Source organism: Procambarus clarkii, chromosome 80, assembly GCF_040958095.1.
Source record: "Procambarus clarkii isolate CNS0578487 chromosome 80, FALCON_Pclarkii_2.0, whole genome shotgun sequence".
NCBI classification, from domain to species: Eukaryota; Metazoa; Arthropoda; class Malacostraca; order Decapoda; family Cambaridae; genus Procambarus; species Procambarus clarkii.
The window spans coordinates 9412828-9438878 of record NC_091229.1 but is presented as its reverse complement, the minus strand read 5'-3'; the positions used below and the strand labels follow the sequence as shown (position 1 = coordinate 9438878).

The 26051-nt window shown below is 51.9% G+C and overlaps 1 protein-coding gene across 1 annotated transcript in view; it reads left to right on the top strand.

The window, feature by feature from the left end:
- LOC123752055 (uncharacterized) overlaps positions 1-26051 on the top strand; it is a 156635-nt gene that overhangs the window by 68041 nt on the left and 62543 nt on the right. The window contains exon 4 of the mRNA XM_069314745.1: positions 24316-24403. Coding sequence (XP_069170846.1) covers positions 24316-24403 — 88 coding nt within the window. The remainder of the gene's footprint in view (positions 1-24315; positions 24404-26051) is intronic.

Sequence of the window (26051 nt, the reverse complement as noted above, 5' to 3'; positions counted from 1 at the left end):
GGGCGGACAGTGGTGGCGGCGGGCGGACAGTGGTGGCGGTGGCAGACAGTGGTGGCGGTGGCAGACAGTGGCGGACAGTGGCGGCGGTGGCGGACAGTGACGGCGGTGGCGGACAGTGACGGCGGTGGCGGACACTGGCGGCTGTGTCTGGCGGTGGTGGCGGGCGGTGGCGGGTGGCGGCGTCTGTGATGAGTGGTGGCGGCTGGCGGTGGTGGGTGGTGGCGGCGGTGGTGGTGGGTGGTGGTGGTGGCGGCGGTGGTGGTGGGTGGTGGTGGCGGCGGTGGTGGTGGGTGGTGGTGGCGGCGGCGGCTGGTGGTGGTGGGTGGTGGCGGCGGTGGTGGTGGGTAGTGGTGGCGGCGGCGGCTGGTGGTGGTGGTGGGTGGTGGCGGCGGGTGGTGGGTGGCGGCGGCGGCTGGTGGTGGTGGGTGGTGGCGGCGGGTGGTGGCGGCTGTGGCGGGCGGTGGCGGGCGGCGGCGGCTGTGGTGGGTGGTGACGATCGGCGGTGGGGGGGGGGCTGGTGGCGGCTGGCGGTGGGTGGTGGCGGGTGGCGGGTGGTGGCGGGTGGCGGCTGGTGGTGGGTTGTGGCGGCGGCGGCGGTGATGGGTGGTGGCGGCGGCGGTGGTGGTGGGTAGTGGTGGCGGCTGCGGTGATGGGTGGTGGCGGCGGCGGTGGTGGTGGGTGGTGGTGGCGGCGGCGGTGATGGGTGGTGGCGGCGGTGGTGGTGGGTGGTGGTGGTGGCGGCGGCGGCTGGTGGTGGTGGGTGGTGGTGGTGGGTGGTGGCGGCGGCGGGTGGCGGTGGTGGGTGGCTGGTGGCGGGTGGCGGCTGGTGGTGGGTGGTGGCGGCGGGTGGTGAGTGGCGGTGGTGGGTGGCGGTGGCTGGTGGCGGGTGGTGGCGGGTGGCGGCTGGTGGTGGGTGGTGGCGGCTGGTGGTGGGTGGTGGCGGCGGGTGGTGAGTGGCGGTGGTGGGTGGCGGTGGCTGGTGGCGGCTGGTGGCGGCTGGTGGCGGGTGGCGGCTGGTGGTGGGTGGTGGTGGGTGGTGGCTGGTGGTGGGTGGCGGCGGCGGGTGGTGAGTGGCGGTGGTGGGTGGCGGTGGCTGGTGGCGGCTGGTGGTGGGTGGTGGCGGGTGGCGGCTGGTGGCGGGTGGCGGCTGGTGGTGAGTGGTGGCGGCGGCGGCGGTGATGGGTGGTGGTGGCGGCGGCGGCGGTGATGGGTGGTGGCGGCGGCGGTGGTGGTGGGTGGTGGTGGCGGCGGCGGTGATGGGTGGTGGCGGCGGTGGTGGTGGGTGGTGGTGGCGGCAGCGGCTGGTGGTGGTGGGTGGTGGTGGTGGGTGGTGTCGGCGGGTGGTGAGTGGCGGTGGTGGGTGGCTGGTGGCGGGTGGCGGGTGGCGGCTGGTGGCGGCTGGTGGTGGGTGTTGGTGGCGGGTGGCGGCTGGTAATGGCGGGTGGCGGCTGGTGGTGGGTGGTGGCGGCGGTGATGGGTGGTGGCGGCGGCGGTGATGGGTGGTGGCGGCGGCGGTGGTGGTGGGTGGTGGTGGCGGCGGCGGTGATGGGTGGTGGCGGCGGCGGTGGTGGTGGGTGGTGGTGGCGGCGGCGGTGATGGGTGGTGGCGGCGGTGGTGGTGGGTGGTGGTGGCGGCGGCGGCTGGTGGTGGTGGTGGGTGGTGGTGGTGGGTGGTGGTGGTGGGTGGTGGCGGCGGGTGGCGGTGGTGGGTGGCGGTGGCTGGTGGTGGGTGGTGGCGGCGGGTGGTGAGTGGCGGTGGTGGGTGGCGGGTGGCGGGTGGTGGCGGGTGGCGGCTGGTGGTGGGTGGTGGCGGCGGGTGGTGGGTGGTGGCGGGTGGCGGCTGGTGGTGGGTGGTGGCGGCTGGTGGTGGGTGGTGGCGGCGGGTGGTGAGTGGCGGTGGTGGGTGGCGGTGGCTGGTGGCGGCTGGTGGCGGCTGGTGGCGGGTGGCGGCTGGTGGTGGGTGGTGGCTGGTGGCGGCTGGTGGTGGGCGGCGGGTGGCGGCGGGTGGTGGGTGGCGGGTGGCGGCGGCTGGTGGCGGGTGGCGGCTGGTGGTGGGTGGCGGCGGGTGGCGGCTGGTGGTGGGTGGCGGCGGGTGGCGGCTGGTGGTGGGTGGCGGCTGGTGGCGGGTGGCGGCTGGTGGTGGGTGGTGGTGGGTGGTGGTGGGTGGCGGGTGGCGGCTGGTGGTGGGCGGCGGGTGGCGGCTGGTGGCGGCCAGGTGGGACACACCCTTCACCACTGAAGGTCTGAGCAAAACTAACCATATGTCTCTCTCACCCACCAGCCCAGTGTTGCCAGCTCGCGCTCTCAAAATGTTTCCTTCAAAGATTGTATATTATCTTTGAACAACAAGTTTGATTATCAAGGAAATAATGCATATATTATTGTCACATTAATACTGTGCAATATCTTATTACATTCCTGCTAAATAATTATAATTTGAAACAGGACAAAAAATCCCACATATATATAAAAACCAACATTAGAGATCACGAGGCCTAGGCCTCGCCTGTGACCACACATCCTGCCTCCCTGGCCTGCTATACCCTCTCACACCTCACACTCTTAACTCTCTCATAATCACTCTCACTCTCTTACTCTGTCACTCTTACTCTGTCACTCTTACTCTCTGTCACTCTTACTCTCAATCACTCTTACTCTCAATCACTCTTACTCTCACTAACTCTCAATCACTCTTACTCTCACTCTAACTCTCAATCACTCTTACGCACTATTACTCACTCTTTCTCTCAGTCATCCTTACTCACTCTCATACTCTTACTCTGTCACTCTTACTCTCTGTCACTCTTACTCTCTGTCACTCTTACTCTCTGTCACTCTTACTCTCTGTCACTCTTACTCTCTGTCACTCTTACTCTCTGTCACTCTTACTCTCTGTCACTCTTACTCTCTGTCACTCTTACTCTCTGTCACTCTTACTCTCTGTCACTCTTACTCTCTGTCACTCTTACTCTCTGTCACTCTTACTCTCTGTCACTCTTACTCTGTCACTCTTACTCTCTATCACTCTTACTCTCTATCACTCTTACTCTCTATCACTCTTACTCTCTATCACTCTTACTCTGTCATTCTTACTCTGTCACTCTTACTCACTCTCAGTCACCCTTACCCATTCATATTCACTCTCTCACTCTTACTCTCATACTCTTACTCTCAATTACTCTTGCTCTCAATCACTCTTACTCCCAATCACTCCTACTCCCAATCACTCCTACTCTCAATCACTCCTACTCTCATTCTTACTCTTACTCTTACTCCCAATCACTCGTACTCTCAATCACTCTTATTCTCATTCTTACTCTTACTCTCACTCTTACTGCCAATCACTCTTACTCTCAATCACTCTTACTCTCAATCACTCTTACTCTCAATCACTCTTACTCTCAATCACTCATACTCTCATTCTTACTCTTACTCACTCTTACTCTCAATCACTCTTATTCTCATTCTTACTCCTACTCTCACTCTAACTCCTACTCCCAATCACTCTTACTCCCAATCACTCTTACTCCCAATCACTCTTACTCCCAATCACTCTTACTCCCAATCACTCTTACTCCCAATCACTCTTACTCCCAATCACTCTTACTCCCAATCACTCTTACTCTCACTAACTCTCAATCACTCTTACTCTCACTCTAACTCTCAATCACTCTTACTCTCACTCTAACTCTCAATCACTCTTACTCTCACTCTTACTCATTCTGTCACCCTTACTCTCACTCTTACTCACTCTGTCACTCTCACTCACCTTCAGTCACTCTTACTCACTCTTACCCACTCTCGCTCACTCTTACTCACTCTAGTTAATAAGAACACGCCAATATAAGACAACAAAACGTTTTCAGATTCTTTCTCACCACTTTCCAGCAACTTTTATAATTTATATAAATTATCTTAGGGAATAATACATAAATTATATATTTAAACATGATATTAGTGTTTAGTGGAATGCATAAGGAGTCAAATTGTGTTAAAAAGAGCGATTTTTAGAAAATTTGGAAAACTACTTTTTTCTGTTCATATTATAACTAAATGGATTTTAAAGGTTTCACTCAGCCAATATATATCATTCACAATTTATTAATGAATTTTACAAAAAAACACCATAAATTTTATATTTAAACATGTAAAAACTATTTGTTTTACATTTGGAAGAAAATAATTGTAGAAAAACTATTTATAATTAAACCTTTGTTTTTGGATTTTTTGAGTAAAAGTTTCTCAAAGGCTCTCCTGCACCATTCTCAATGCAAATCATTCCCACACCTATGGGAAGAGATAGGCGAACGTTGTGTAGATGATTTGTGTTTGCTGGGAATATCTCCCACCCCACAAGTATCGAAAAAAAACCTCATTAATGGCCATTGCAAACTGCCGACTCAACGGAAAGGTATGAGCCATGTACCAAACTTTGGACAGAACCTTGCAGTTAAGTAGCAGCCCCCTCTGAAACGAAGTCAACCTCCTCCCATACAAACATGAAATTGAACCCAAAACTCTTCTAAAGACTGCCTCCCAATTCTCTTGCAAGGACATCGCATACGTTTTACACCACCGGAGGCCAAGAGTCTGAATCGAGTCCACAACCGGGAACCAAGAACCCCCCCCCCCCTAACGAAGGCCGAGAAGCCCAGGCACCAAGCCCCATCATACAAGATTTCTCCCGATTTAGCACTGCTCCCGTCGCCCGATGAAACCGAGCCAGTACATCCTGCACCACAAGAACTGACTCCTCTGTGGAGACAAACACAGTCGCGTCGTCTGCATACCCTACAACGGGTACCAGCAAACCATTCGGGAGACGCGGCGGCACAAGAGAATGATGTAACCGCAAAGCCATATACAGAGGTTCCTGAAACAGAATAAACAGGATCATAGAAAGGGGGCAACCTCCCGGACCGACCTCCCAAGGAAAAAGGGGGCACTCAATACTCCGTTAATACAAACACTACTCCTGCATCCCCTATACAGCATCCGGACCTAAGAGACAAACTGCGGCCCAATCCCAACCCTCTCCATCACCTGAAACACAATACTCATATCCACCCTATCAAAAGCCTTGGACCAATCTAAATTTACCATGGCCGATGGAACAACATTATCCGAAAGATAATAAATCATATCCCTTATCAAATTATTGCAGTAGACAATCGACCTACCCGGAACACCACAAAACTGCCCCGGTGAAATACACTTCCCCAAAACCAACCGAAGCCTATTCGCCAGTAACTTGGAAAGAATTTTATAATCCTGGTTCAGGAGAGACAACGGTCTCCAATTTGGGAGCAGCTGCACATCCCCAGATTTCGGCAAGAGACGAATAAAACCAAATGACTGTGACCCACTAATAACACCATGCCTCAGGCTATACCGCACCACCTCTGAGAAGTCTGACATAATCACACCCCATAAATACTTATAGAATTCTGCCGGCAACCCATCAGACCCAGGCGCCTTCCCATTCGCTAACCCCCGAACCACCTCCCAAATCTCCCTATCCGTAAACTCTCTCAGTAATGGCACATTGTCCTCAACAGACAACACATTCTGGCAAAAACTAAGAAAATGCTCACAATCCGCCGACATACACTCTACCTTCCTATACAAACCCTCCAACTCTTCCCGAGCGTAACACACCAATCCATCAGTATTAGTGAGGACCGTTCCATTTACCCTGCGAATACCAGTCATAATGGTAGAGTACCTAGGAGACTTAACCTTACCCAATAAGTGGGCAGAGACTTTCTCACCCTCTACACACTCCGACGTCAACAGACGGATATGGATACCCTGAGCCACCTCCTCCCGCAACCCATTTATCCGTCTCTTCAGCAATACAATCTCATCATACCTATCCAAACCCTGGTCCATGAGCCCATAAAGCTGACGCAATCGAGCCTGCAACAAATTCAAAAGACCATACCATTCCGCTGCAAGACGCTTCGAGAAACGAACAAAGAAACGTTTGCACTCCACCTTACACCAGTCCCACCAATCTAGCAAAGACACAAAATCAACTTTCCGCAGCACTAGCGCTCACCACATCACACCAAATTCCTCCACCACCAACGGGTATCTAAGCAAACCACAATTTAGCTTCCACCAACTCCTACCCAACCGCACCTGATCATTGACAACAACGCCCACCACCACCATACTATGGTCCGAAAAACAGACCGGAACAGTGGCCCAAGAGCGGACCTGACCATGAGATTTGTGCACATACACGTGATTAAGGTGAGAGCCATAATCCCTACTAACAAAGGTATAGGCCGGGACACCACCCGCCAGGAAACAGGTATCACGGAAGTGCATAGATTGCAACGTCCTAACTAAAGCAGGAGAGACAGACGCCTGAGCACGAGTGCTACAGTCCCGAACTGAGATTACACAATTAAAGTCACCACCAAAAATCATCCTTCTCGTGTCATTCCGTAAAAAATAAAGTAAACCATCCGAGAACAACTCTTCCCTCTCAGCTCGCCTATGCGTTCATGAGGGCGCATACACATTCAGCAAGGGAATCATAGAACCCATAAACGACACATGCGCCAAAATCACATTACCACAGTCATCCATTTCCGAACTCACTATCCCCATGTTCGCCCTCTTTGCCAACAAAATCATGGTGCCACCCTTTGATAACACAGGAGGGTTCAGCAACACCTCGAAATAATCCAACAACACCTCCAGTCGGTCCATACACTTAACATTAGGCTCCTGAATAAATATAACATCCAACTTGTGATAGCGGGCCACCAACACAAGCTGACGTTGCTTCAAACGGGAATTCAGCCCATTAACCTTCAATGTCGCACATTTCATCCACACATCCATTGAGAAAAATTAACAGAGAAGACCACATTCACACAACACTACCACTACATCCCAGGGTAGCATCGCACCCAAAAGAAGAGCCCTCAACCCCATCTCCCAAAACTACTGGAGTGGGAGCCACTTCGGCAAGCTTACCCAGAGAACTCTTCTGTAACTTTACCACCAAATCTCCCCTACCGACTCTTCCTGGACCCCTTTCACAATATCCTACCAATCCACATTCTGTGTACCACCAGGTGGTGGATCACTCCCGCGAATTTTAGGGACTCCATTATCCATCACAGATACGCCCCCACCAGAAGGTGAAATATCTGACTCAGACGGATCCATAGGATCACACCGCACAGCTGTCAAGGAAGAGGGGGGTGCCGTCATCCAACCTCCTCCGTGCATCTAGGATATTCTGAAGAGAACCTCCAAATTTCTGCCGCTTCATACTGTGCTGCCCAGCGCCAACAGGCAACAGGCAATCTGCCTCACGTCGTCCAGAACCGCGACTAGGAGCATGTACATCCTCTGCCACCACCTCAGTTGTTCGAGCAGCAGACCGAGCCATATCAATACCATCACTGATTACTTGCTGCGGGTTCCGATGCACACCAAACGACTCAGCATTGGAGCACCCATCCACCGATGAAAATGCCCACCACTGCATCTACCACCTCACCAGAGCAGGTAGGCACCGCAGCACACTCGCCTTCGGAGCTGGTCTGCACGGGCACACACGGGCTTGTAGGGAGATCGACATTCCCACTAGACCTTTCAGGAGACGCCACAGCAGTACGGCGTCATGCTCACCAGGAGATACCACTGAAGCAGCACTCTTAGGTCTCAGATTTGCGCCATCCACCACTGCATCTGGTCCCATACAAGGGGCACTGCTCAAAACTGATAGATCTTCTTGCTCGTGCAAAGGAGGAAAATAATTTTCATTGAACAGATTAACCCGGTCATCCATCCTGGTGGTGCAGGCAGCAGCCACATGGCCAACATGACCACACTTGAAGTAAGTAAGTAATTATCAAAAGAAGGCACCAAACCGGGAAGGCTATGTAGCACCATCAAATACGCAAAATAATCAGAGGGCGCTAAATATCACCAAGGATGCCAATACGAGAACAAAAACGCATAAGGCGAATGATATCAAAAGTATCCGAGTCACCAAGAATTCTATCGAGGGACATGTGACCGCGAGGGGCGGTCGGAAAGCAAGACACATGCTCGTCCTGGAAGTCAGGACATTCAAGAAGGACATGCACGACCGTAAGAGGGACAATGCAACTAGGACAATAAGGAGCAGGGCGGCGCTCCATCAAGTGACCATGGGTTAAGCGAGTATGGCCAATACGCAACCTCGCTAGAGCTGTTTCCCACCGCCGGTTACGGTGGAAGGAGGACGGCCACGAGGAAACACAACATTTAAGAGTACGTAGCTTGTTACCAGTAACAGACAACCAAGAAGCCTGCCAACGGGTAAGAACTGAGGAATGGATAACTGGGTAAAAGTCGGAATACGGAATGCCTTTACGAGAGATGGGACAAGAGCGGACAGCTTCCTTAGCGGCAGCATCCGCACGCTCATTTAAAGACACACCAATATGGCTGGGAACCCAACAAAACTCAACCGACTTAAATTTACTGTGAACGAGAAACAGCCAATGCTGGATCTCGACAACTACTGGATGAACCGGATTAAAGGACCCGAGAGCCATGAGGGCACTACGAGAGTCAACAACAACCACAAAGGAGGACTGACAACGAGAAAGCAGGAGACGAAGAGCATAGAGAATAGCATAAAGTTCTGCTGTAAAGATGCTAGTCTCCGGAGGCAAGCGACACATATAAGTGCGATCAGGAAAAACAACAGAGTAGCCAACACCGTCCGCTGACTTAGACCCATCGGTGAAGACAGAAACGGAGCGGGAGTGAGAAGAAAAGTGCTCGAGGAAAAGGCGTTTTAGAACCGTAGGAGGGGTAAAAGCTTTAGTGATACGGGTCAAGGAAGTACAAAACCGCGGAAGAGGGACCCTCCACGGGGGCAAAGAAGGAACAACACGAGGAGAAACATCAGAAATACGAACGGAGAGAGAATCCTGTAGGCGAGATAACCGGACAGAAAGAGGGAGGTGGTGAAGAGGAACAGGAACCGCAGGAGGGGTAAAAGTTAAAGCACGACAGAGGCGAGAGGAAGGATGTTGCAAGGACCGCGCAAGATAGCGAAGACAGTAGCGATCACGGCGGTCCTGGAGAGACAGGAAGCCAGTGTCAACATACAAGCTAAGGATGGGAGTCGAACGAAAGGCACCAGAACTGAGGCGCAACCCAGTATGGTGCAAAGCATCAAGACGGCGAAGAGTAGAAGGAGAAGCAGACGAGTAAGCAGGGCAACCATAATCGAGCTTAGACAGGACGAGAGAGGAATGTAAAGCAAGGAGAGTGCGCCTATCTGCCCCCCAAGAAGTATGGGACAAGACCCGAAGGAGGGTAAGGGCCTTAGAGCACTCAACACGGAGGTAAGAGATATGGGGAGACCAAGACAAACGAGTGTCAAGGAATAACCCCAAAAGCTTCGCGGAATCTTTGTATTCAAGGGGATGACCATAAAGTGACAAAGAGGGACGAAGAACAACCCGTTTCCGCGTAAAAGTCATGGCACAAGTCTTAGAAGTAGAGAACTTGAAGCCATGACCTGTGGCCCAAGACGACACGGCATCAATTGCAAGTTGAAGCCGGCGTTGAAGGAGAGGCGAATCATCACCCTGACAACAAAGGGTAAGATCATCGACATAGAGAGCGGAGAAGACACCAGAAGGAAGAGAGGAAAGAAGACCATTGAGGGCAACAAGAAAAAGAGTAGTGCTCAGAACACTACCCTGAGGCACACCTTCGTATTGCTGAAAAGAGGGAGAGAGAGCGGTACCAAGGCGCACCCGAAAGGAACGACGAGAGAGGAAGCTGCGGAGAAAGAGAGGGAGATGACCACGAAGGCCAAAAGAATGAAGTTGAGATAGGATATGATAACGCCAAGTGGTGTCGTAAGCCTTTTCTAGGTCAAAAAGGACGGCAACAACGGAGGTCTTCGCAGCAAAAGCAGTACGAATATAGACCTCCAAGTTCACCAGGACATCTGTCGTGCTGCGGCACTTGCGGAAACCAAATTCAGAAGGGGAGAGGTGATGGTGTTCCAGGAACCACATCAGACGAACGTTAACCATACGTTCAAAGAGTTTGCAGACACAACTTGTGAGAGCAATAGGGCGAAAGTCCTTAGGGGAAGTACCCAGAGACCCCGGTTTGCGAACAGGGAGGACAACGGCATCGAGCCAGTCCTCAGGGACTGACGACGACTCCCAGATCCGATTATACAGACTCAGTAAATACTGAGTCGTGCTCGGAGGGAGATGGCGAAGCATCTCATAATGAATACCATCGGAGCCCGCCGCCGTAGAACCGCAGAGGGCCAGGGCAGAACGAAGTTCAGAGAGAGAGAAGGGATCATTATAGGGAAGCTGAAGATGAGTGCAGAAATCTAAAGGACGAGACTCAAGGACAGGTTTACGAAGAAGGAAAGATTGGGGAAGATGAAGACCAGAGCTAACAGAAGAAAAATGGGAACCCAGTTCGGAAGCGACCTGCAACGGGTCCGCCACAAGAGTATCATGGAGGTGAAGGACCGGTGAAACATCGGGAACGAACTTACCCGCTATCTTGCGGATACGCTTCCAGATCTGGGCCAGAGGGGTCTCGGACGTAATTGTTGAGACATAAGATGCCCAACATTCACGTTTAGCCGTACGGATGGCCCTAGGGGCAACCGCACTCACTTTCCGAAAGAAAAGAAAAGAATCGGTCGTCAGCCTACGGCGGTGCCTCTTCCAGGCTGCACGCTTACAGCGGACAGCCCGAGCACAGTCCGCATTCCACCAGGGAACGCACTTCCGTGGACCCCGAGAGGAAGAGCGAGGAATAGAGCGGAGGGCAGCGTTGAAGACAGTGTCATGAAAAAGGAGGAGAGTGCGAGAGAGAGGCAGAAGGGAGAGGTCAGGGAGAGCAGCACTGAGGGTAAATAGGGTCCAGTCTGCCTTAGCAAACTGCCACCTAGGGAAAGAGAGGGAAGGGCGAAAAGAGAAAAAGGAAACAAGGATGGGGAAATGATCACTTCCATGGAGGTCATCAAGAACCTGCCACGTGAAATCTAAGTAAAGAGAAGAAGAGCAGAGAGAAAGATCAAGACAAGAAAGGGTGCGAGTCCGAGAGTCCAAATGAGTGGGCTCACCAGAATTCAGAAGAGACAGGGAAGAAGAGAGGAGAAACGGCTCAAGGAGGCGACCCCGGGTATTCGTCAGAACGTCACCCCAAAGAGAATGACGACAATTGAAGTCACCCAGCAGGAGCACAGGCTCCGGCAAGGAGTCCAGGAGGTGTTTCAAATCAGGAAGAGAGAGCGGGACACTCGGGGGGAGATAAATGGAACAAACTGTGTACCATTTCCCCACAAAGATACGAGCAGCAGAACAATGGAGAGGCGAAGGAAAAAGTAAAGGAACAAAGGGAACATCAGCCCGAATCAAAAGAGCAGAAGAATTAGAAGCCCCAGCAATGGCTGGGGGGGGGGGAGAGAAAGGAATAGCCACGAAAACGACCAGGACGAGCACCAAGCATTGGCTCCTGGAGACAGACACAAAGGGGCGAAAACCGCGAAATCAGAAGTTGGAGTTCGAGGAAATTGGCGTAATAACCTCGAACGTTCCATTGAAGGATGGACAACGACGAGACGAGAAAGGACAAAAACAGAGAACAAGGAAGAAACAAAGGCGAAAGACCAACAGAGCACGTTAAAGAATATCAGGGTCGGGATCAGGGTCAGCAAAGTCAGGGTTAGGGGGCATGGGTAAACTGAGCAAAGACGGAGGGAAGGAAACGGGAGAACAGAGCAGAGGTGGGCGGGCATGGTCTGGAGGAGGAGGAGGAAGAGGAGGAGACAACGGAGAGGAGCCGTCAAGGACAGCAGCAGGAGGAGGGGGAGTAGAAAGAGGGGAGCGCACCCCAGCAAGAGCAGCAACCGAAAGGGAAGCAGGGGCCAAAGAAACCTCCATAGCAGGAACAGGGGGCGCAAGCACTGAAACGGGAGGGGAAGGAGCAACAGAGCCAGAAGGAGGAGCTGAGGAAGAAAGCGAAGCCTTCTTACCCGCCGGGGAAGAGGAAGGAGAGGAGCCAGGCTTACGCTTCTGACTTAAAGAGACCGGTGTCCCAGCAATTACGTACCGGGCAACGGATTCCAGTGTCTCAACAGGAGAAGCCGAACGAGAGCACACACGACGGCCGTTAGGAGAGCGATGGACATCCGCCCGCACCGACAGGCGGTGGGGAGAGCCAATAGACGGAGGAAGAGGATGGGAAGGAGGATCGGAGGGGGACGAGGAAGAAGACACAGAAGACACGACAGACCGGGTAGAAGGAAGGGGAACCCCAGACAGAGGACCAGGAGGAGGATCCTTCGGGAGAGAACCCAAAGGAACAGAGGAGGGGGCAGTGGGCGCATCAGGGTCCAAGGCCCGGAAACGGTTGTGAGTCTGAGGAAGGCGGGAAGGACGAGGAGAGGAAGAGCGCAACATGCGAGCATAAGAGATATTAGCATAAGGCGGGAGCCGGCGAACCTGGCGCCTCGCCTCAGGAAAAGATAAACGCTCCCGGTGCTTCAGGTTGAGGACGGCTGCCTCAAGCTTGTAATGGACACACGCACGGGAGAAGGTAGGATGGGCCGCACCGCAGTTGAGGCAACGAGCCTGGGGAGAAGTGCACTCCGACTTAGAGTGACCTTCGCCACCACACAAAGGACAGAGAGAGACAGTCCCGGAGCAGCGGAGGGCACCATGCCCAAACCTCCAGCACTTGTTGCAGAGCCGAGGAGAAGGAATGTACTCCTGGACAGAGCACCTGGCACCAGCAAGAATGACAGAGGGTGGAAGGGTCCTACCATCAAAGGTAATCTTCACAACCCGGAGGGGTTGACGGCGACTACCACGAGGGGGACGAGTAAACGTGTCCACCTGGAGAATAGAATGGCCCTGGGCAGCGAGGATATGGCGAATATCGTCGTGGCAGTCGCGCAGGTCCCGAACACCGGTTGCAACATGGGGCGGGAGCAAAATAGTGCCAACACTGGCATTCAATTGAGCGTTCTTCGAGACCCGAACGGGGGTCTCGCCAAGGCAGGATAAGGCAGCCAAGCGGGAAGCAGCATCCTGAGAAGGAGCAGCAACGACACGTGTACCGAGACGAGTGGGGTTGAAAGTAATGGAGGCATCCACGGAATCAATGAGATGTCGATGAAGGGAGAAATCGTCAGGAGGCGCAGAATCAAGAGGGAGGAGATCAAAATATTTGGCCCACGAAGCGGGACCAAACAAGGCCTGATAGGTAGCAGAACTGGAAGGAATCGAGCGAGGGCGGCCGTGACGAGGACGGCGGTGAGAACCCCCAGAGAGAGAGGGGTTAAAAGGCGCAGTAGTTACAACTAGAGGAGCCGCCGCGCCAGGGGACGAGGTAGTCACCACTGGGGGCTTGGGGCTCGACCCAACCACAGAGGAGGGAGGGGAGCCAGGGGAAGGAGTCAGAGAGGCCAAAGGAGGAGCAAGGTCGGGGCCCAATGCAGCGGAGGCTACAGAGCCCGGTCTTCCAATACGGACCGACTCGGGGGCTTGGTCGCCCACCCCACGAGCCTGAAAAGGTAAGCCAGAAGCAGCCGAAACAGGGGTTATCATCTTGACGAAATTAAGAATTCACTCACGAATGTGCCCCCACACCCACCATGGAGCCACAATTAGAGGCAGGACACCCAACAAGAAGCTATCGCCGATCTTGTCGGGGCCTCCTAGGGGTGCGTCGTGAGTATACGCCCCACAAACGCCACCTTAAGAAACCGACAGTCCATCGAGATCGGGTTCAGTGACGAAGTGGGGATTGACAATAAAAGGTTCCCCTCGCTCTCGACGTCGGGTACTGCAGTTCTACGGGTGCATGAGTATGCCTCCTAAAGCACCCGGGCGTCAAAATAGAAGAAGTCCATGGAAGAACCAGAACGAGCAAAAGGTCGGCAGGAAACGGCAAGCAGATAGGAGAAGAGGGGGAGAAAATCGAAACAGAAGGAAAAGGAAAAGGTGCCCAGCAGAATTGGAGAGGACGGCAGCAGGAGCACAAGGCTAGAAAAGGACAGAGGACTGTCCTAAGGAGCATCACACTCCAGCAGCCGCCCACGAAGCCCCCACACGGCGACAAGACCACACTTGAAACATGTCCGAGTCTGTCCCCGGTAGAAGAAGCCGACCGTATAGCCAGCAATCGAAAGTGAGGAAGGCACATTCCCACGAAGGACCATTCTCGCCGTCCTGTAACCATTCATGAGTCCTTTGACGGCTCCAGACGTGTGCCAACACACACGAATAAAGTCGACACGCCCATACCTGGCAAACGCCCGACGGAGAAGATCTTCTGACATTTCAATTGAAGCATTTTTAATCGATACGTACGTATACTCCACACTCAAATTCGCCACCCTCACAGAGCCCCGACCGTTGCTCAGCCGCACCTCCCGATCCTCATACTGTTCAATAAACTGCCTGAACAAGCAATTCTCGGCGAACTTCACCACCACTCTGTCCTCGCTAATGATCTGCAAACCAACAAGATCTTCCACCTTCACTTTCATAACATCAAACAGCGTATTACTGATGACTCCAATGTCCACTTTACAGGTAAATGTCAGCCCTGCCGACTCCTTCCTCCGCAGTGGCGGCACGTAAGTCCCCATACTGAGACGAGTAAGTAGTCACCCCGCAGTGGCAAACGACCACTCGCCAGGGCAACCGAGAAGCGTCCAATGGTAACACCAGCAGAGAGACCTCAGGAACGTCCGACCTGGCTGGTGGTTCGACCACGACTCCACCCTCCCCTGGAATGGCGGTTGCAATGCAATCAAATTAGTAGCCTATCAATGACATGACAATGACTAATGGGGTTACTGGCACTCCAGCAACCCTCCACAATTAAATCACGTTACACATTGTTAACACATCGTCCGTCGGACGAATCAACAATCAATAACAAATTGATTACGTTAATAACATAACTAAAAGTAATAACTTTTACGTTAACTTAATCTTGTCTTCTCACAGACAATCAAACTTACAACTGTCACTAGTAACTCGAAAGTTTTTTTTTTTATTTTTATAAAAGAATACACAATGTACAAAACAGACACCCGCCGAACAAACAAGTTATGAACATACACAGGACAATATAATAAAGGAAGTAAACACGGATACACTAAACATACCCAACAAAAACCAAGAAAGAAAACACATGACACAAGGCACAAAAAAAAAAAAGAGAACCCAGAAACGGGGACAGTATGTACCACAAAAAACAGAACATGACATAAATAGCACACAATAGAAATAACATAAAACATAGGCACATCCACACAACCTTAAGTACAGAAATACAAAAGGAGAACGCACATACAAGCCCAGCCCAACAACCCAAACACAGGTGCATAAAAGTACAGAACAACAGGCCTCCGAAACCCCTAAGAGGCAAAATTACAAAACTACATTAAACAAAAAACATGGAAATACATACATTGAAAGTCAAACAGAAATAACTGAGTACATTTCTTTTTTCTTACTCCGTTTCCTCATGCATAATTAAAAGACATAATACAAAGGCAGAACACAAAAAACAAATCAAGAAAGAACAGATAAATAATACATAAATAGCACAAGGCAAAGTACATGGCACATAAAAAGAGAAATAACAATCAGTAATGGCAAAAAAACACTCATAACACAGGAACAGTAGTACATGAAAAGGGGGGGAGGGGGGGAGGACAAAACATAACCCGGGCACCCCAACCCCCACACAGAAAATCACAAAAGACAGAAGAGGCACGCTCCAAAGACAGAGGAGCACATAAGCATACATACCATAAAGAACAAAAATGCACAAAACATAAAACCCATACAAGGCAAACAAAAAGGCCCACGCAGGAGCCAGGGAAAACATAAAAACCACACCCACACACAAGCACACCCAAACGAAACACACACCCACAGGAGCAACCACAACAGAAACAAAACAACCACACACACACACACACCTCGCCCAACCCCCGCCGAGGAGGCCCATCGGAGGACCGGGGACCGAAAACAAACCGGAACCAGACCCACCCAACCAACCCACAGCCAACATCCACGAGCCCAACCCACGACCAATCACTCAAAAGCAGCCCCACGAACATACGCACCAGTAAACCAACCACAAAAATCATCCGGAAAAGCACGCTGCAGCCACCACCAGGTGAACCGTAAGCGCCCTCTCAAAAACCCCAAAACCCTATCAACCCCATAACCCTCCCTCCGGCCAACCCACACACAATACACATAGTCAGCGACAAGAAGACAGAGCGTATTACGCACCCGTCGAGAGCCCCGCGGAAAAGACAAAAACAAAAACGGCAAAAAACCACCCCGACATCCCGGCCCACAAACCACGGCCAACACAGCACGAAACCAAGCAAGCAAACCACTCAGCCTCTCACAAAAATAGAAAACATGTAACTGAGTTTCAGGCAAACCACAGTGGACACATGCGTCAGAGGCACGCAAACCCAGCATGCACAACCGGTCATTTGTCACCAACGACAAATGCAACATGCGAAACAACAACTCCCGCTGCTGCGGTGCCAAAAACCGCGCCCCTAACGCCGCCCACACCTCCCCCCAATCCCAACACGGGAATAAAGACTCCACCCGCGGCTGAACACGACAAAATAGAACCCCATAAATCGCCTTCACTGAGAGAGACATATAACCCGGACAACGACAGACAGCCCGAAGAATGTCTACCGCCCAGGAGTAAACAGGAGGGGTACAAAAGGCCACCTCCCGACAAACACCGCAATCCACCAAAAAACTAAACCGGACCGAACAATAAAAAATACACAAAGCATTGAGCCCCCCACCCAACGCTAAACCCTGCCGCAACGAGACCCAGAACAGCGCCCGAGCCCTGGTAAACACATCAGGAATACCAACCCCACCTTCCCGCACCGCTAACACCAACGTCGAGCGACGAACCGGGTGGTAACGACCACACCACACGTACCTATAAACCTGACGTTCCAACCCCAGAGCCAGCCGGCGATCTAGGGGGAAACACCGAGCCACGAACCAGACACGTGACAGAACTTTACAAGTAACAAGCAACGCCCGCTGATAAATTGTTAACGGGCGCGCAGCCAACAACCCAACCGCAACACCAAAACTACGAGAAACCGCACCCCAATTAAATTCCAAAGATCTCTCGTAAGAAGCGAACCAGGTGATCCCCAGAACTCGCAGAGAGGAGACCACCGGAAACCAAGACCCCCTCCCACACAAGGCGAGAGGACCACCCACCGATACCCATAAGACCAGATTTGGCACGATTGACCTGGGCCCCAGTGGCCAACTCAAACCTCTCAACCACGACCTGGACAGCCCGAACAGAACCAGCAGAGGCCACGAACAGGATGGTATCATCCGCATAACCGCAGATGGGTAACCGAAGATCAGAAGGCAGCAGGGGGGGACGGATCAACGCACAAGCCTTGACCGCCCGAAAAAAAGGCTCCTGAAAGAGCACATAAAGGAGCATGGAAAGCGGACAACCCTGCCTCACCGAACGGCGGACAGGGAAAGGAGCACTCAAGAACCCATTGATGCAAACCCGACTGCAACACTGAGCGTACAACATACGCACCCAACAAACAAACAAAGGCTGAAAACCAAGCCTCTCTAACACACGAAAAACAAAAGCTAACGAAACACGGTCAAAAGCCTTAGACCAATCCAGGCAAAGCATCGTTGCAGACAAGCGAGAGCCCGACACGTACAGAAGCACATCCCGAAATAACGCATTGCACTGCAGTAACGAGCGACCTGGAACACCACAAAACTGTTCCACGGAAACCACAGACGCAACCACATGGCGACACCAACCAGCTAAAATCTTGGACAGGATCTTATAGTCCACATTCAACAAAGTAATGGGTCTCCAGTTCGAGAAGAACCGCAAATCGCCCGGCTTCGGGAGCAGCCGCACAATCCCAACGCACTGAGATACAGGCAGAACGCACCCCCGGAGGCAAGTCCGGACCACCTCCAAAAGAACATCACCCAACACATCCCAAAAGGCAACATAAAACTCGACAGGAAGACCATCCGAGCCCGGCACCTTCCCGGAACGAAACGACCTCACCACACCGAAAAGCTCCCCCAACGAAACATCTTCCTCCAAACCAACACAATCAGCAGCAGACAACCCCGGAGCACAACCACCCAAAAAACCTTCCGCAATCGCGTCGTCCCCTACCACCTCCCCATAGGTGGTAGGGGACAAACAGCGCAACCAACTCTTGCCGCACATAATGCAACACACCACCGGTGTCCGAAACAACAGACCCATCCGGCCTTTGCAGAGCCGTAAAAAGAACACCGTCCCGCGCAGCCTTCACCTTCCCTAAAAGATAAGGAGAGAGCCGTTCCCCGTCAACACGTTCACTCACACGAGCACGCACACGAACACCCTCGGCCCACTCATTCCGCAAACCACAAATACGCTCCTTACACTCCGCAGTCTCCCCAAAACAGTCAATCCCAGCATTGTACCGCACATACAACCGCGAAAGCCTCGCCTGGAACAACCGCAGCAACCCAAACCTTCCAGCAGCCTCACGTTTGGCAGCCACCCGAAAAAACAACCGACATTGCTCCTTACACCACTCCCACCAATCTAAAACAGAAGGAAAATCACACCGCTGGGCGAGAACCCCGACCCACCAAACCCGAAACTGCCCACAAACCCTCGGAGAACGCAACAACCCACAATTCAGCTTCCACCACCCCGCGCCGACCCGTACCTGACTGGGCACACCAACCCGGACCACCACGAGACTATGGTCCGAGAAAGCAACCGGGACAGTGTGGAAAGCAAACACAGAACACCCCCCCGCCAGTAACATACACGCGATCAATCCGCGAACGCGCCCCATGCGCAGCAAAAGTAAAGGACAACTCGCCCCCATAGAGCACAGCAGCATCCTTGAAACCGCAAGAACGCACCACCTCCAGCAGCGCACCCGAGACATTCTGCGGGCGGGCGCTACTACAGTCCCGCGCACTCGTCACACAGTTAAAATCACCACCAAAAACCATACTCCGCGTATCATGACGCAGGAAAGGGAGAAGCCCCACCCGAAAAAACTCCTCCCTTTCCCGACGGCGAGCCACCCCCGAGGGGGCGTACACCGTCAGGAACGGAAGAACGACCCCCAAAAAACTCAACCCTCACAAACAAAACCCGCCCATCTTCATCCATCTCCGTGTGAAGCACGGAGAAGGAAGCCCTCCTAGAAAACAACATAAGCGTCCCCCCGAAGGACGTCCTCGGCGGGTTGAGCACAACATGAAAATGCGCACTTAAACACTGCAGCACAGACACCTCACGAACATTATGCTCCTGGATCAGAGCCACATCCACACGCTGCTCCTGCAGAACATCCAACAGGCCCAACTGGACCCCAAGATCATTCAAACCACGAACATTCAAAGACGCACAGACAACAGAGGGCGCCATCGGGAGAACCTCAGGACACCCCCAACCCAACGCGTCCCCCAGGGGACACAACCGCACCCGCAGCGGGAGCCACATCCACACCACCAGGCTCAACCCCCTGCCGCACCCTGGAAGACGACCGGCCAGGAACCGCCTTCAAAATCACAGGAGATACACCATGCGAAGAGGGCGCCCCAGGCGTCGAGGACACCATCCACAGTTTTTCCACTGCCTCCGCCGCCCCGAGCCCGACACCACGCTCAATGCCCCGCTCATCCCCAGATCCCGCTTCCGAAGGGGGAGGAGGAACCACTGGAGAAGCGGAGGGAGGAGCACCAGCCAAAGGCACACCACCCGAAGCCTCGATCCTCTTCCCAGAGGGGCCCCTGCTGTGCGACCGATCCCTCGGAGCGCGCTTTCGTCGAGGAACAGAAGAGCCCAATGCAACCACAGGAGGCACAGCACAAGTGACAGCAGGCGGCTGCGCCACGGCACCAGCATCAGGAACACCGCTAGGCTGGCCGTCAGGAGACACAGTATCAACACCGCCCCTGGCCTCGGGAAGCACACTGGCCACTGCACACGGGTCGCCCTCCGGCACTACACCACACACGTCGGATTCCAAGGAGACACTCGGGTCGCGATGTACCTCCGCCGCCACCAGCATAGGCGCACCCGAAGCAGGAGCCGCGAGAGCATCAGAGTCAACAGACAGAGCAGAGGACCCAGCAGCAGACGGAGAGGTAGGGACAGCTGGGGACGACGCCTCCAGAGGCACACCCACAGAGCCCGGGCCCGCTGGGGGCGCCCCAGCCTCCGGCAGAAGTGGAAAATCATCCGCATGGAAAACCGATGGGTCCTCCGGGCGAGGGGCACGGCAAGCTGCAGCGAAATGGCCTACCTCACCACACCGGAAACAGGAGCGAGTCTGCCCCTGGTAGAACACACGCACATAAAACCCACACACAGCCACCCGAGAGGGAATAGCCCCAGAGAGCCGCATGCGCAAAGTACGGGCACCCATACGGAGCCCCTTCAGGCGCCCACTAAGCAGACAGGCATGACGCTGCCCCACCACCTCACCATACCGACGGAACGCGGCGGACAGCTCCTCCTCAGGAAACTGCACCGGCGCACCATGAACGCTCACATACGTCAGGGGGCCCCACGGATCGGAGACCTCCACTGTCACAGCAGAACCTGGAAGTACATGCGTCCGTGTACCCCATCGACGCACAAACAGCTGATACACCTGCGCCGAGGAGAATGTCACCGCCACCCGGGTAGGGGAAAGTTTCTCAACACCGTAGAGATCTTGGTACTCAACACCCATGACGTCCATAAGGGCAACCTCCACCAAGGGCCAGTCAATGGGGGCCGAGAAATCAAGCCGGGCGGTGTCGACCCGGCGAACACGGCCACCACTAGTCGACGCCATCACACCCGCCAGGCCCCGGCCAATGGCCGCACCACACCGTCAACAAGACGACCACCACGCAGCAGGTACAGGTCAACACTGACAGCCCGGGTCGAACGTCAGCGCCCTCCGGTAGCAGAGCGGCGAATCCCATCGACGTTATACTCGATTAATTGCCAATAACTCGAAAGTTATACAAACACTCTACCCGTCGAACATTCAGTGAGTAACCCCCATTAATCCGTGTACTTCCAGACAGCTGATTAATTTCTGTACTAGTTACGTTAACTACGGTATCGGTTACTATCGCCCAACGATAGTTTACTCCAATTACAATGTCTGAAGTGCTAAGAGAACGGTAATCACTCGTGATTACCCTTCAGCAATTAATTACTATCCCGAAGATCAATAATTAATTAATACAAATACGTAACCTTTCACACTGGGCTCAACAATTTACATTAAAGGCATGAATTCCGTCTGAGCGTTCCTTAGACCAATTCAGGTAATTAATAACGAAAATTAATCACCACGTTTACGTTATTTTACAATGACAACTCTTCCCACGAGTCAATCAAATTACCTGTCCTCTGACAGATCAATAACCGACGTTATGTTAATGGAACAATGGAGCCTTCGTGTGAGTCGATATACATTGATCAAAGTTTATTACTTTGACTTCCTGGAACCTGTTAATTACCAGCCCACTGACAGATAATTACAACAAACAATACTCAGAATGGAGGATACAGCCCTCCCGGAATTCTATTATTCATGTCCGGCTTTTAGCTAGGTTCCCTGAGAGACTAACACAGCTTTTCCTAAGAAATAATTAACCCAAACGCATCATACGTTACTCAAATTGTTAAAGAACTATTTATCTATAAGCAATGGGTGTTCCCTTGGTTACGTTACATTAATTGCCTTGTAATCACCTCACTGAATACTGGACATCGATGTCCTACCAGATAAACAGGAAAATATAACCCAAGTACTTGACTCAATGCCAGAGTTTCACCCACGACAATGATAAATCACAATAACAAATCACAGTGATTTGCTACACAATCTGGTTGCAATTACAATACCGCAGAACACCAGTAAATAACGCTCAGTGCTCTAACCCACAAGAACACGGCCCCACAATGATTTACTAACTGCAATTACACACACAGTGATTTATCAACACTAGCAACAATCACCAACAATTACAACCCCTTGCAATAACACACACGGCAAGCGATCTAATTCATATATATTAGAACACGGCACAATACTCTACTGTCTGGTTGCAATGACCAACCGTGCCCTAATTACCTTTTAGAACACGAGCCCACACGTTGCAATAACCACAGTAAATAACACTAATCACACTGGGCTTCCTAACACTATGATTATATATAATTATGTACCTGCTGACACCTGTAGCCTAAAGCTGTCAAACGTTAATGAGAACACTAAGGAGATCACACACACACATTTCTTACTCAACTTGGGTGAGTGATTAGTGATTCCACGGATTGATAATGACTGCCGAGAATTTACGATACTCGACATAGCGGTCGGCTGTCCCTCCCGACAGCCTCGTCACTCACCACAAAAATCTTCCAAAATTACGTTAACACGTCAGCCACAGAACCACAAATATATATATAACCACACTTGTCACAGCCCTGGGGAACACAACATGAGAAATAATCTTAATCACACTCTGGTATCACTTCACAATAATCAAATGCCAGGAATCCCTGGTGTTACACACTGACACTTTACCTGTGCACTTATGACCAGCACTGGACTTCCACACCTGCAATTGCTTACATCACATGGAACAAGATAAACATCGTGAATGAATTAACAAAATTCTACCAGAGTGGAACATAAATATTACTTGTACATCCCTCACAGTCCTTCACTAATCTATGTAGACACTGTTCCCGTGTGTACACCTCCACACATATACAGATACAGGGACACCTATCTACACCAGGCTAAATTTCTCTGAGACTGACAAAATGTCAATAAGAGTGAAAATCTCACGCGTCCTTACGTCACTTCACCTCACAAGTGCTTGGAGACAATGGGACGGAACACCTGATCTCGAATTCAGGCTTAGAGAATATAAATCACCAAAGCACACAACGTACTTACTTCATTTAAACTACCGGCTCATTTACGCTCAGACGCGAGTTGTTCTATCATAACCCAGGCACCTGCTGTAGGTGGCTGATTACGGCAGCTAAGCGGCGGGATGGCTAGGCTTAGGTGGTAGCCTCCAAACCACTCCCTGCGCAAGCGTGGTGCTCCACAAAAATTGGAGCCCAAACAATATGACTATTGGAAAACTGCCCTGAACACTGACAAGATATTTCCGCGTCCACTTGACTGCTATAGAGCACTAGCAGGATTTAGAACGTCTGTATGATCACTGGAGTGGGAACCCACGAACACGTTGACCGCTCGTATGCAAATTACCCACGTTCCACGATCCCTACTCACTACACTCCCTATCTTTCTCCCCATCGAAATACGGCGCCGGTACTGGATTCTGGGCAGACGACATCGTAGATGAGGTGTTGGGTGGAACAGTAGAGTAGTCAACCGCCACAACGTCTTCTTACTCAACTTGGCCGAATTGAGCAAGGAAGCGTCATGTCAAGGTGGCGGCTGGATTCAGAATGAAGCCTCGAGAGAGGGACGCCGGCGACTTCCCGCGTCCTGCCTCAAAAGAACCAATCAGGGCGAGGCAGACAGAGGCCTACCCCTCTCAACCAATTAGAGACGAGGTACCATGGCCCTAAGACTACTCCAAGATGGCCGACCAAGATGCTTTCCAAGATGGCTGGCGGCGTTGCCATGGCAATGAGGCTGGAGGCGTGGGAGGTAGGCCATCTGCCATGCTCCCAAGCCTCGCGCCACACAAGCAAATCCTCTGTCACAGCGCCCTCTCCAAAATGAAAGCTGTTGCTGGCTCTAACTCTGTCCACAAATGCGTCACAATGGCCATTGTAACATATTTAGATTGCTGATGACTGGCTTTCAGATGAGCCCTAACTCAAGATGATTCGGGTATGGGTTAACAAAACTAGGCCCGTGCACTTGCTAAGTGTACAAACTGCCACAGGCACAAAAACCAGGGGAAGTTTACTCTGGTGAAACCATCCCTTCACAGTCTTATAAGTTCATAAATAGGGATTGTTTTCGTTATCGAATGTGAAAGCATTGAATGCAAATTAACTACTAATGGGCGTCTACCATATTTATTATTTATTTGAAATGTTTTTATAAGTATTTTAAATGAGTAAAATACTCCCTGACATCATGTAAGCGACAAAGTAGCAGTGAAACACGGTAGGAAAAGGATTAATCAAGTTGTATGGTTTTCAGTAAGGTTCAGCTGTTGAGGACCTGTTTCCGCCTCCGTGACAAAGAGTGGTGGCTGTGTGAGATGCCAACACCTACCATCGACTTCCAGGTGAGCATCGCACACACCCTTTGTGTCACCAACACCTTCCTTTTTTACCATCTCTTCTTCAGGATTATATATATATATATATATATATATATATATATATATATATATATATATATATATATATATATATATATATATATATATATATATATATATATATATATATATATATATATAGTGAAATATACGCCTAGAACTGCGCGCACCATCTGCCCAGGGGGCTCTATGAGAGCCAGCTGGTCCAGGTGGGGCGCGCGGTCGTAGTCGCAAAGGGTTTGGGGGGATTTTCCCGGAAGTTTGGCGTGTGTCGGACGCGTGTGAGCGTCCGGTGTTTGTGTATGCGGTCAGGAAAGATGGGGGTCATGTTGTTGGGAGGTATGAGAGTATGTAGGGCTATGTGGTATGTGATATAGTAAGGAATATGAGAATATGAGGATAATAGTAAATGAATATGTATGTGTGTTTGCCGTAGACTTAATCCTGTGTGTAGATAATAGTTTTGATTAAAAGATGATAGTAAGTAAAACTATGTAGAGGCTGTGTGTAGGTGTGAGTGGTCCCAACATAGGCGGATACGTTGTTTGGGGTGTGGGAGGGGTGAGGGAAGGGTGAGGAAAGCTTCCCCTTGGCTGGAGTGTGTTTAGGGCCATTTGCCGTTTTGTGGTTTTCTTTGAGTTATGCACACAGCCGGAAGTGAGAGGAGGGTAGGAGAGAGCAGAGTCCAGGAGATGAGAGCTGCAGCAGGAGGGATGTGGTCCATCCTTAATTGTTTTCAAGTCTATTTTCTTCAAGTTATGCAGCTGTGTTTGGTGATGGTCCATGAGGGTAATAGTTCGGTCATACATGGCAGGAAGTGTGGAGAAGGAGAGAGCAGACACTCTTAAGTTGTGAATGAGATGAGGCATCAGTTGGTGGAGAAGGTCTGTTTTATGTGATAGACCTGGACGGATGTGGTCCATTACCCTTAAGCATTTTTCAAAGTCCGCAGAGGGGTGTGTGTGTGTGTGTGTACTGCCCACGGGTCAGAGGGTAACTGAAGAGCATTTCCAAGTAGTTGGTGTGGTCATATCTTCCACGTACCATCCCCCTCTCACTGGGGGAGTGACGGTAATGGGGTGTACCAGCTCTCTCTCTCTCTCTGTTACGGCCCTCTCGGGTCGCAACTGGGTTCGTACTCTGATGTTATTAGAGGAAGGGTATCTGGCCCCAAGCCAGTAGTGGCTTTCAAGGGATGAGATCCGTGACGCAAGTAAAATAAAAGGGGAAGGGAAAGAAAGGCAAAAACTTAAGATTATAATTACCTTCACCAATAAGTAATATATAAAAGTTACACAGGGGGAGGGGTATTAACACTACACAGGGGAAGTATTTACACTGTAGTCTTCTCCTGAAGACTCGGGATCCTCTCGGTGCCAAGTTCTTGGTGCTCTCGTGGTCTCTCGACGAATCCTTCAACAAGCTGAGTCTACCCCGGACACAGGCCAGCCAAAACACAGTTCCACTGGGGGCACCGCCGTGGAGGCCGTCAACCACAAGTCCAGCAGAACAGCTGGCAGGTTCCCGATCAGCAACGCTGGTCAGGCCACTCCACGAGCGATACTAGGGTAGCGCCCTAGTCAGGAGCCTCGTGTGATACCACAGATCACTC